This window comes from Necator americanus, chromosome II (assembly GCF_031761385.1).
Source record: "Necator americanus strain Aroian chromosome II, whole genome shotgun sequence".
NCBI lineage: Eukaryota > Metazoa > Nematoda > Chromadorea > Rhabditida > Ancylostomatidae > Necator > Necator americanus.
This window is the reverse complement of record NC_087372.1, coordinates 27415299-27428361: the sequence shown is the minus strand read 5'-3', so window position 1 is coordinate 27428361 and position 13063 is coordinate 27415299. Positions and strand designations below refer to the sequence as shown.

The 13063-nt window shown below is 39.4% G+C and overlaps 2 protein-coding genes across 4 annotated transcripts in view; one reads left to right on the top strand and one right to left on the bottom strand.

Annotated features, from left to right (window-relative positions):
* The window catches only part of RB195_019650 (uncharacterized protein), a gene marked incomplete at both ends in the record, with an annotated part of 60040 nt that extends 55875 nt beyond the window's left edge, over window positions 1-4165 (bottom strand). For 2 of the 3 annotated variants that reach the window (XM_064187596.1, XM_064187595.1), the window contains 3 exons: window positions 3801-3858; window positions 3921-3994; window positions 4117-4141. In XM_064187596.1, coding sequence (XP_064043473.1) covers window positions 3801-3858; window positions 3921-3994; window positions 4117-4141 — 157 coding nt within the window. Of the gene's footprint in view, window positions 1-3800; window positions 3859-3920; window positions 3995-4116 lie in introns of all 3 variants that reach the window. The other variant, XM_064187591.1, reaches the window with a different exon arrangement.
* A 119-nt stretch (window positions 4166-4284) lies between these two features.
* Window positions 4285-12703, top strand: RB195_019649 (uncharacterized protein; the record flags this gene model as incomplete). Its single annotated transcript, XM_064187590.1, has 7 exons — window positions 4285-4482; window positions 5863-6098; window positions 7066-7523; window positions 8668-8789; window positions 9344-9502; window positions 9827-10074; window positions 12580-12703. 7 exons carry the CDS (start codon window positions 4285-4287, stop codon window positions 12701-12703), a joined length of 1545 nt encoding a protein of 514 aa, XP_064043471.1.
* Window positions 12704-13063: the final 360 nt, after the last annotated feature.

The window sequence follows — 13063 nt, the reverse complement described above, 5'->3', positions numbered from 1 at the left end:
TCAAGGCATTCAATCAATCAATTTTTCTCTATTCCTTTTTTGCTGTAAAGTCTTCTTTTATAATGTATACAAATAATTAATTTAATGACATTAATAATCTAATAAAACTCCTTTCAGTTGCATTGGATCTTTTTTAGCTCTTTCTCCTTCCTGGACATTCAATTATACTTTTTTACAGACACGGTATTCTCAAGGGGTCAAAGGCATGAAATCCATCATCAGCACGTTTACGTGTAGACATAACAGCTCACTATTTCTTTTATGTTAGGTATGTTTCAAAGGAAAAGCTGTTGTCACCTACGCATGAAAGCGCAGGTGGAGCAGATTTTCCGGCCGGTCTTACCGACGGATGACTAAGCGCGCCCTCTACATCCTAGGCGTTCACCATCACATCATATATCATGTGTATGATTCATGGTGATCACTCAAGTTGCATGAAACCTCGGAACAGCAGAACACAGCGGTGCGTCAGAGTTTATTGTCGCTGCTGGATTTCAATATCATCCACAAAAGAAGGGGATCGAAAGAGGGAAGGAAGAGAAATGTGTTTTTGTTTTTTTTTTCCAGTCCTACCCACAGTTGGAGGGAAACGAATATGATAGGATTTATCTGGACAGTGATGTTCGACGAGGAGAATAATATTACTACTAAAGTGCACAGTGCGCTAAACACACGCACTTATTTAATTTATAAAATACAAAGTACAAAGTGATATCAAACGCAAAATGATTACAACGTCTACCTGACAGTTATCACAGTATCAATGCAAGATTTTCTTTGAAAATAAAAATTGTAAGATGTGTATGTGACCGGTTTTAGTTCTGTTTTCCAAGAAATTCTCTGGCTAGCAGACCACAACGCAACTGAGCTCGCAAACAAGTGGTCGATAATTTTTGGAATTCGAATTTAAACGGAAAACAGCTAGTTTCGGGTGGAAGCAAGCCCACAAAACAACTTTCTAGCAACTGCAAGGAAAAGGTGTTTGACAAATAATCACTCCAGGAATGCAACCAGAAAGTTTCCTCCTAAAGGGGACACACAGCGTATTTTTAATACACTGCGAATTCCACACCTCTGGTTCGAGGTGTGTTCACCGACTCCTTTTCAAAGTACAGAAAAATGAGAAAATTTGACAGAGCTGGGACATATGGTTCCGTGAGGACCCACTTCTGTGTTGGAAAATAGAAAAAAAAATAAATGATGAAAACATTATGTACAAGCCAAAAAGATCTCAGATCTATATCAGCTAATCCAAAGACAGCATGGAGAAAAGGAATTCCATTAGATTTGGAAGGACAAACCCGCTTTTTTCGAGTTTCGACCCTGCCTAGTGCAATAAATAACAATTTACGCGAACTGATTTTTCTAGATATAAAATTTAATTAGTAGCAGCCTAAAATCAAGGTATATTATGCGAGAAGTCTCAGGATAAGACTAGAAATGTTATACATTCAAGAAGAAAAGTAAGATTTTCAGGATGAAGAAAATTCGGAGATCTATTTAGCGATCAATGGTCATCCATACGTTATCCGCAGAACCCACACATCGTGATCACAGCGATGCCAAAGGTCAATAGGATCGTCGCCCGGTTGATCTCTGCCATCATCGTGTCGAGTGATCTTCGTATGTGGCTCGATGAGGTGGTCAACTGTTCACACAGCAGTGACTTATAGAAGTGAAACGAAAAGCGTCGGCAATACGTTTTTTAAAAATAGAAATTTCTGGATGGCAGGTAAATGTACAGTAGATGCGCATAGTCAAATTGGAAAAATGAGTGAGAAAAAGGAGAAATCAAACAGTGATTTGCGAGTAGTCTCGCTCCTAGGCTGAGAAAAAGGGTGCCACTGTGTGACTCTACGACTATCCAGAAATAACCAAGAGTAATCGCTGCGGCAGGGGAACCTACCAAAACTTTGCACTATGTCGTCTGCAGTTTGCAATTGATCGTCCAATGAATCGCCAAACAGAAATGTACTCGAGTACGAAATTTTGTTGGGGTGGCGGTTGAACAACGCCTTCATGAAAGGCAACATGCACTTTCGACGCCAAAGAACCGGTCGTGAGAATTTGTTCAGAATTTTTTCTCGCAAAGCTCAAAAAAATGTCTTTGAGGTGGACAAGAAACATTTTCGAGGAGGTAAATAGTCACTAGTCGGAAACAGTTTGTTGTGACTTTCCTCTCCCATCCTAAGTGTCATGGGTCCCATGGGTGCTGCACATTAACAATCAATACACAAAGCAAGATAATTGTTGTCCAGGAACAACTGGAAATTTCCACCAATAAAGTCCGAAGGGTCGAGGTGGGGACCCAGATACTGGGTGAACATATTTGGTGCAACAACACGTGAGCTGCTATGTACGTACAAGATGGTTTGTTATTCTATGGTCGTGTCAAAACGACATGAAGCTCGGTGTTGTTATGCAAGCGGCTACGCAGGAAGCGGTGCGGAGGAGCGTAGCGGTTACGATTGAGAGGGGACCGTGGTTACCACCGTTCATCGCTGCAGTTTGTAATGATCCCACCTCAATTCCAACCGCTGGCTTCTCCGCATGGCTTCGAATGCACCGAGCTTCATGTCGTTTTAACCCGAATATACAATACGCGTGCGATTGCACGGAAGTTGTCGTGGTGCAGCTAATTGCTAACTTTTCCGTACTTTTGTTTTCCTCAGGCAAGAGCCCCACAGTGCTGGTGTCTACTATGGATCTGTCAATAACACAACGATGTGGGACACGATCGGCAATCGGTGAAGTAGTTAGACTTATAGAATAGCAGTGGCACTGCAAATTATTAACGATCTTTTTTCCCACCTAACAAATTCCCATAAAACCTTCAAATCTTTTTTGAGGTTCCCCGGAGTGGTGAAACTAGAAGGTGTAGGGGTTTAGGAGATTATATGCGGTTTCCTGGCTGTATTTATTTCCACTGGAACGATTTTGTGATCATCGCAAATTTTTCAAGTAGTCACTATAATTCACAAAAATGGATAGGCAGCCACTCTAGGGTGATTTTCTGGAACTGTTAAATCAATATTCTCGGCAATGTATTATCCATCGGGTGCGGGCAGGCGTTGTGCAGTAATAAGAAGTGCAACTGCGACTGTAAAATGTTTTAGGTCGACTGAGCCTTTGATCTTTTTCGGTCTGATAACTTGGTACCAGAACTGTCTATGAGAATGAGAATAATTAGTTGTTACGTCTATTCGCTGACTCCGAAGAGATTCTTCAAAGCCAAGCAATTTATCCTTTATCCTTGACCTCGTACCATAGAAAGAGCTCAGCTCTGAAACGTTCGATGTCCTCCAACGTCTTCCACGTTTTTTGCTCCGGGTGAGCGGCAAAATTATTGACTGCAGGAAGTAGAGTCCATGCACTCAATAATTTTGTTCATCATTTTATCCCCGTAATTGGATTATTTGGATTTTTCTCTGCAGTGGGGCATAGGCGGCAACAAAGAGAGATGAACGGTTTCAGACTGCATTTTTTCGCGACCCCTGCACGAATTCGCGGAGTAAATTACTCTTGTCATTGTAGTAGGCGAGTTAAGGGATGTTCTGTAGCATGATAAAACCGACACGGGGCAACGGAATGGGACACAGAGGTCGCGACAATCTCAGTTGCTTGGTATGAAGGTCCCATGCAGCCTAGAGTACTACTAGACAGAAACAAACAATGAGAAAATCTACAGACTCGTTGTTTCCTTCGATCGCTGCGTTCGAATAAAACTAACTTTATCTCATCGGATCGCAAACGAGCTTTTTGAACCCACAATACATATGAAACTAGAATTCCGCACTGACCGCATTTCGTCTCGTCTGATCCGTCGGAGCAGTCGTATTTCCGGTCGCATTGTTCGGCCTGAAATGCAAAAATGCGGAAAGAATAGCAAAAGAAAAGCAGATGCAAGTCTAGTGATATACCTTAGGTATGCACTCTCCATTTCCACATTTGAACTCATCACCGCCACAATGCGAAATCGATCGTTTTCCGGTTTCTGAACGTGAGACGTAAGAAGTGAAGTGCTACACTGAGACAGTGATGCCAAAATCAATTTCGTTCTTTACGCGCATTTATGATTACAAATCCAGAAATTCGACCTTAGCTTCCAGCTCTCACCTGGAAGAACTAGTTGTTCTTCCATGCACCGACACGGGTACACGCCCATTTCATCGCAAATTCTTTTCACGCGAACGGTACTCGTAGAATTTCACTTTCGCCGCGCGATCGCCGTCGACCCATTTCCACAACGAGGACGTTTCAAATCCGCGCCAACAACGTCGTCCTATGGGCACGTCCAGCAGAGCACAACGTGCCACATTCTCCTATCCGGCTCTTCCAGAACTTAAGCTAATTCTCACTCTAGCGTCTTTTACTCTGGTTTATGGCATCTACTGTGTGTATCAGGCCAGCAAAAATTTCGTCTGGACTATCGGCGATTATGGCGTTCTTAGTTCACTTCCGCTGATAGGACCAGTAATGAAAGTGGGTTAGTTATTCGACAATAATGGTTCAATATGGCGGTCAAATATAGATTAAGGATTTTGTAATTTGTACTTACAGGAATTTATTATTCCAATCTCATATTTCATTTCTCATTGGTCATTCCTGATTGAGATACAGTGAGGAAAATTACTGCACTTAGTAAGATAAAGAGAGCTTTTTAACAAGGAGATATGCAGTGCACTTTTATTTTACAAAAAAAAACACTCAGAACTGGAAAGGAATCTGGAATCTATTCAATGCATTTATCTAATCTAGTTTAATGTGTATATATTTCCTGCGGCTCTAATTCCGTGACATGCATTATGGTCTCCTTTGCACTTTAATCTATCTATGGCATAATACAACTCCATTTCCATGCCCTATGGCGAACTGTTGTCGCGGTCACCGAGTCAACATAAGTACCAACCGGCACACTTTTATAATGTAACCCTAAAATACTCCAGAAATGTAAAGACGTGGGATATGACTGTAAAAGTCAAATCTCATCTCATATTTGTTGTGATTTTTATTTGCTGTGGAACTTAACTGATGTAAACTTAGCTGATGTATTGCTCCAGAAAAAAGCGTAAACCGGCACACTTCCACCATCCAACGTTATCTTATTGATCATTCAGGATAAGTAAAAAGCGTTAGCGAGCGATACATATTTGGCGTAAATTTCGCCCAACCGTTAAGAAACCAGAAATTTTCCGGAGTTTAAGCAATTGAAGAAAGGTTTTCAGGATTTTCAGGTCTTCTAAACTAGTATTCTTATATGGGTGTTTTTTGAAGGTTTTTGAAGGTCAAAAATCTTGAAACGGAACAAAAACCGAGATGAATCTCTGTGTTTGAAGAAAATAAATAAATCGCGCAAAAAAGTCTAAAATCAGCTTATTTTCTCAGCTGAATAGTGAGCTGCCAGGTCTAGCTCTAAATTTTATTTCATGTAAAAATAAAAAAATGATATGATTCTACCTAAATGGAATTGAGGGGATCCTAACGTGGATTACTGTATAATTCGCGTCGCGTTCGTCGATAAGGGCGTACGAGTAGAACCGTGGTTTTATGTGTATTCGAAAATTTTCCAAGGACACTACAGTTCCGATTCGGAAGTTCGCCACAAGGTTATTTTTTTCGGAAATAACACATAAGAAGATCTTTCTCAAGCCGTGAAAAGGTTACTAAAGAATTTTCCAAAAAAAAAATGAGCTGACACCTCAGAAAATAATTATTATAGCAGTAGTAGAATAAATGATAGAAAATAATTGTTAATAGCAATAATAATGAATGATCTTGATAATAATGATCCTTCAGGTGGAAATTTTCTGACTGTCGAATTTTTCTTTGAGAACAATGACAACTTGTCACATTTTTTTTCAGGATCACACGAGCTGGGAATGGACACACTGGTCCCCATTTGCATGGAGTTATTTGCCAGTATTTATGGCGCACACCGTTTTTTTCAACGTTGGGACCAGTTTAATGGCTGAAACACCGTTTACCATCATCTATACGTTATGCAGTATAGCAGCATGTGTCTACTATTTCTCACCACTTCTGGTGGGGATTTCTTTAGCACAGGGCACAGTGATGTTCATAGCTTCCCATTTCTTTAGGTGAGTTTTTTTTCTTTGTTATTTTCGAATAATTCTTCTTACTCGAAATACACTACGCTTAAATTTGTCTCTTTCTTTGATCCATGATGGCTCTGGATTATTGACAACGATTTCCTGTGCAACTTGATAGATAACTACAAATTTCTTCGGAAATCTTACTTGTGCTTATTTAAATGCTGTATTTTACCGTTGCAGACATTAAGTTACTCTGCGTGCCTATTTTAAGAAATCATTTCCGCGGGTGAACCTTTTTAAGACGATTTTTTGACGGTTTCTCTGTGAAAAGACGTTTACCTACTTATCTACTTCTTTTTTCAAATACCCGTTCCAAACTGATTCGTTGTGCTAGTGCAAGAAAAATAGATTTTCTATAAATCTCACTGGAACACAAACATCTAATTGCTCTTGAAAATGTTGAGCATGAAGAGACGAGAACATAGGATGGAGCGGAACGGTAAAGTTGACTCAGAGCCAGGGTACGAAAGGGTAGTTGAAGAGCACTAGGTGCTACAAGACAATTGCGGTACAGTCGGCGTCAAATGCGTTTAACTGAGCGACCGCGACGCGTCTACCGCAACGCACGCTACCCTCTTCTTAACGCGTACACTTTTTCTTTTCAGTGTGCAATTTTAAATGTGACACGGAGCGCGTTACGCGATTCAAGATATTTGGGGCCGACCACGCATTTGTTGAATTCTGCATCGAAAATGGTCAAATGTAATTTGCATGGTTTGCAGTAATTTTTGCAGAAACACCTCGAAATTTCTAAGCTTTTTTTCGAAAATTATCTTGAGTATTATTATTTTTAAATTAATACTTTTGAAGTTTTTCTTCGTAATTGCCGCAACGATTTGTTCTGCAGCTCACTTGCTCATTTGACTTCAATTATTCTACACACACCATGTAAATTGGCCTATACAAGTGTTGGTATACATTTACATTCTATCCTTTATATTCCATATTTCAGGAGGAAGACTACGGTCTGGATATCGTCACTGCCTCTACTCTACTACATGATGCACGAGACTGCAAGATTCTCCGCCAATCCCTTCCTTATATACACTTTTGTCTCATACAGTATGCTCAGCTACGTTTCATACTGTATGGATACGATTAATGGAGTCGGTCGCAAACAGGATGACACTTTGCCGAAACGATATCTACGGATGATGTTCTACACATTCTATCAGCCCTATCTTTTCTCGCTTATAACCCTTTACGCCGATTTTGAGCGACAAATAGCGGCAAGGAACACAAAACCGAGAGATTGGAAGCACTGTGCATTTTTCGCTGCAAGAATTGCTTTGTGGTGGACCGTTATGGAGGTGGCGCTGCATTTTTTCTACTATGATGCGATTCTCAGAAATATTCATTACGCCAGCATTCTCCCGAAGAATCAGCTATTCTCGATTGCATTGGCAATAGGTAAGCTCAAGGATTTTGTCCATCATCAGTAACATTATTTCTTTAAAAAGTTCGGTGACATTGACACTCGCTACTCCGGAACCATTAAATTAAGTCCACTCTAGCCGTATTTGTGCATTTCTAGGAATTGAAAAATTGACATGTAGAGAAAAAGTGGGAAAAAAATCTCGCAGACATGCTTTTCGGTATTTTCCAGCAGCAGATTTCAGAGCATATTAGGCTGTCTTTTGAGCTTCTTCCACCTTTCTTCTCTTTTTTTGATTATTTCAAACTTCTAACAACCAAGTATTTCGATCAGCAGCGTGGTCAACAAAATGCAAAGATATTTGTGAAATAATTGAAAGCTACTACGTAGTTGAGAGGCTGATCCTATGGAACAAACCAATAACTTGCAACTACGGTAGCATAAAGTGAGTGGTCAGAGATTCCCTTGCGAATCCGGAAATCACACGGATCAGGTGTGAGCAGAACATTTGTCAGTTAACGCTTTGAGGACTGTAGCACGACTCAGAAACACAAAACGCCTGAGGGTTATTCATCGAAAACAAGCAGTTCCCGAACATAGGACGTGATGAGTAACGGTTCCGAATTTTCTGATTGCACCTGAGACTTTATCGAAATCTGAATAAGATTCGGAAAAGGTTTGTTGAAAAAAGGGAAGAGAAGAATGCTAAATCCTTAGAAATGATGAAACAAAAGCATGTTAATTGGATTTCATCACAGCGACAGGTGTAACGAGTTGCTTCGTCTGCTAATTTCTTCCTTAATCCGTTTTTGGAATCTGATGATTCTTCTTTGGCTTATTTTTTAGAGATTCAAAAAGAATGTAAGTCAACCCATATGTGCAGAGTAAATACATAAATGTATGACTTTTGCATTATTTTCCATACAAGCCTAAACGTAATTCCATTCTTGGAGTAGAAAAAAACTGGAAAATCATAATAATAATTATTATTATAAATTATAAATTAAATAATAAATTATCAATTAAAAATTATTGTAATTATGGGGTCTTGAACTTTTATGCTGAGGTCGTTTTGGTCGCAAACATCGGGAGAAAACGAGGAAGGCGAACGTTGCTGCAGGCGAAATTCAAGGATTAGTGCAACCCCCTGGAAAAAATTGAAGCAGCTCTCTGTTTTAGGTATATTTTTCCACATGAAGTACGTGGTTATCTTCGGAGTGCCAAGCATTTTTGCGAAATTGGATAACATGGAACCGCAACCAGGACCTATCTGTATTTCTCGTGTCATGCTATTTTCGAAGGTAGGGCTGAGCTTTTTGGAGTTTTCATTCGCTTCTACAGTTCACTCTACGATTCCCATACATAGAGTAGCCTCCATTCTATCTCCGATCCAAGTGCTGCTACAGTGCGACTATAGTAACAGTATGCACTTATAATATCGAAAAATAATGTCATTTCTTCGCAAATTAAGAACTAAAACAAAATGGCACTTTTGAAGAATTTTTTGTCCTTGGTCAATGACGTAATCATTTTCATCATCAGCTACCTTACACAATTTGATTGATAATTTTTCAGTTCAATTTTAATGAAAATGGCCCGCGACCAGAACATTTTGAAATTGAAGAAATAGGTAAATGAAAAGACAAAATAAGAAAATTGAAAGAAGAATACCAAAACATTATACGCCACAAAAAGGACAAAATTTCTCGGTGCCTCTTATAGTTAGCCGTGAGGATAACAGATGGTGACTCTATTGTTGACGGGGATTTTACCTTGCACTTTTCGCACAATACAGACAAGTGCATAGCCCTTAGGATGGGAGTATCTCTGTAAGATGAGCGTTTTTCCATTGCAGGTATGGAGAGAATTCGATCGTGGACTTTACCAATTTTTCAAGACCTATATTTTTGTTCCAATTTGTGAACCTACGTTCTCGCTTCCAAGAAAAGTTACTGGAGTACTGGTTTCCTATTCATTCGTACTATTATGGCACGGATTCTACCATCACAACATCGTTAGTTTGTTTTTGCTTAAGAATGACCTCGTTTCAAACCAAAAAAGTCGTTTTGACCCAGATTTAGATTACAAGTCAATTAAAGGCATCACACCACGAATCTGGGGTGGTGCGGATGCATCTTCCGGGCCGTTTTTACGGCAATTAGGAAGAAATCGACGGAATCACCCTCCACTCCATAATCTACGATCCCGTACAGGCATAATCCACCTGAAACCCACACCACCCCAGATTAGTGGAGCGATGGCCTTAAAAATCTTGATAGGAATAGAATTAGCTGGCTCTCCATTTCGGATTCGGGAAAAGTTAGGCGGGAAATTTCAGGTGTGGATAGTTCTCAACATAATTTCTCTGATATTGGAAATGAGCGCAAAATCGCTGTATGCAATTGATGGATTCCGTATCTGGAGAGAAAAAACTATCAGCGACGTAAATTTCCGTCGAATAATGGGTCCGCTGTACATAGTGCCTTTCGCTTTTGGCCTATATTCAAACATCTATTTCTTGGGAGGATCAGATACGGGCGCCTTATTTGTGCGAAGGTTCTGGGATGAGGAGACTGTCCCTTTGAGGTGAGTATTCATGCATGTTGTTGCTATTAAAGGATTGTGAGGGGAAAAATTTGTTGGTCTAAGAGTCCACACACTAACACATGCGGATTTGCGATCCCGCAGCTCAAAGGAATGGAGATGTCTGTGCTGAGCAGAGAAAGAACGTGCGTTGCGTTGCGGCAGAAGCGCGCAGCACGATTGACGGTTTCTTTGAAGCACGAAAATGCATCGGAAGCAGCAGATATGTTCAAATGGTTGAGCGCAACGCGTCTACCTACGCAGCGCACGCTCTTCCCCTGCTGAGCACACAGTCCACACTCCTGTTGGCTTCGCTGCAAGACAAGATGACTAGAGACGTTTTTTCAAAATGGATTTTCAATCACCACAATAATTTTGTTAGAATCATATTTTTGAAATTTACAAAAACATGAAATGATCTGTAATGATGATGAATCTGATTTATACTACATTTAGATAAGTCAGCATTGATTTTTTGGAAAATTAAAGGTTTTTACATGAACCGTTTCAGGTTTAGGAAGAAACTTCTAGCAAAAATATTCTAAAAAATTGATTCATTTTATGAGATGATCGGATTAAATCAAAAATTAAAAAAAAACCAAACTCAAGTTACTAAATAAAATCATATTTTGGAAGTATTTCAGCCGTTAATCGTTCCCATCCTTCCATCTTAAACATTGGATGATAGCACGGATCCAAAAACTGGAATTTCATCTGGGATTTCAGTGCTTACTACGTCCTTCTTTTTTCATTCATAAAATTAAGATCTTTTCTTCTTTAACAACACCATATTTATATTTCTCATGTAGAAATTAGTTGAGAACAATTTCTGATTTAATTTTGTTAATCATTTTTGATTTGTTATTATCGGAAATCTCTGAAGGACCTATTGTTCTCTTGAGCGCTCTTGTCAAATCTTTGGATTTAAAGAAGTGAGAAGAGCCCATTCCAGCTCTAACCGGCTGATGGCTGCGCTGCACTTTACCGACGGTGAATAGCCGCAGAGTATTTTTAATGCTTTGTGTAACGGACCTGAATTGCTTCACGAGCTTCGATAAAAATCCTCAAGTGAAAGTTAGTAAACACTGACTTGCACATACAAAAACTATTTCGTACAAAACTCAGCGTACAATCCTGCAAAATTGCGCGTTCAAAATTCATTCCCCGAGTTACTGTAGTGTGTTTTTTTCTCTATTGTTCTTTTTATTGTATGATTATTATGGAATAGGATGAAATTCCGAAAATGGTTCACGTATGCAACAAGAGGACGAGAGTCCTGGAAACCTGGGTCCTAGATTTCCATTTTTTCTTCAGTTGTTAGTTTTGGGTAAGGTTTGACGGAAAAATTTCCACCTAGGATTCTTTACTTATTTTATTACTTTTTATTTTAAAAGTGTTTTGATTATTTTGAAGCAAAGCGTTTCCGGAAAATTTTGAAAATCCAATTCTTCAGAAGGGATGATGAGAGTGGATAGAAATTCTGTACCAGCTGTTAAGTAAAGAATTATTTTAAGTTGTTCGGATGGAGAGCAGAGGAAAAAAGTTACAAAGTGATGTAGCTATTGTTCTCTAAAAAAACTCTTCGTATTCTATTCAAAGATGTAAATAAAGTGAAAAAAAAATGGCTGTATGAATATGTGTATGAGGATATGTAAACTCGTGAAGCTTGAGTATATAAACACAGGCCGGACATTCAACTTTTTTAGTTGATGTCGGCATACGATTACGATAGCTATACGAGTAGCTGAAATACGAGAAGACCTCGTATTCGAGACTCCAAATCCTAATTCTTTAAGTTTTTAAACTGGAGGAAAATTCTCCTTCCTTCCAAAACCTGTTGCAAAGAAAATGAGGTGATCTTTACAAAACAATGGAAGCAATTGTCGTGAGGATAAAAAGGAAAAGGATAAGGTGTTTGCTTTTATCGATCCCTTAGCGATAAAAAAATGGCGAAAATCGTGAATGAAGTAGATGCTTTATGAAAAGTAGCTGGATACGTACGTAGCCCCGCAAGGAATCACTGGGAGTAGCGGAGTGCATTGCATAGTAACGGCTTCCGCTGTGACCGCGTAATCGATGGTTCGACACTGGGCAAGGCCAGCCAAACGATCTATCCCTTTGAGGTCGAGCAAATTTGTACGGAATTCTTTTGGGAACACATAAATCACCATCACTCGATGAGTCGGCTGATCCAAGCAGGTATTGAGGGTACAAGGTGCGCGTAGATGTTGATAGGCCTCTAATTTTAAGGGTTCATCTAGGATTTTAAGGATTTTAAGGAGCTTACGTGTATCCCGAAGGAATTAGTCGGATTAATCAACATCAAACACTTTATTCTTCTTTATTCCCTCCTCAGTAGATTGGAGACAGGGATTTTGTATGAAATTATTCCTTCTCCAAACCAAAACGAGTCTTTAACGACATATGTGTGTGTTGTTGTATATTGTTTATGTTATCATATGTTGTTTTGTCACATATTGTTTATTGTGACAAATGCTCTAATTCCAGATGGCCGTTTTTCCTGCTCATCTTCCTCGGTTATATCAACTCGCAACTTTGCATGGAAGTGGAAAGACGACTGGAATTACAAAAGAAACACGAAGGCGAAGAAGCTGCCCGCAAAAACAAATAACTCATCGGAGGATTTGATGGTCTCGAGTGCATTTAAACTAGGTTCCCGCAGTTCTTCTGCAGTGTTTGTGAAACTATTTAATAACCATTCATGAATTACGGTTCCCCTTTGTCTCTTCAAAAAATGGAGGACGGTGGCAGCGGTGTCGGCGGTGAGCAATAGCCCAAACATATTTTTTTTTCTCAGATTTTTCATTCTTTGCACAGAGTATGTGTCAACAGTTGAGTGCGGATTTTTAGATACACATAAAGCGATACTAGACTTACGCACAATAAAGAATCGCCAAAACAAAGAGAAATTTGCGAAAGTTCGAACCGAAAAAGCCGCTTTGGTGTCCATTTCAAACATTTCGAAAGAAAA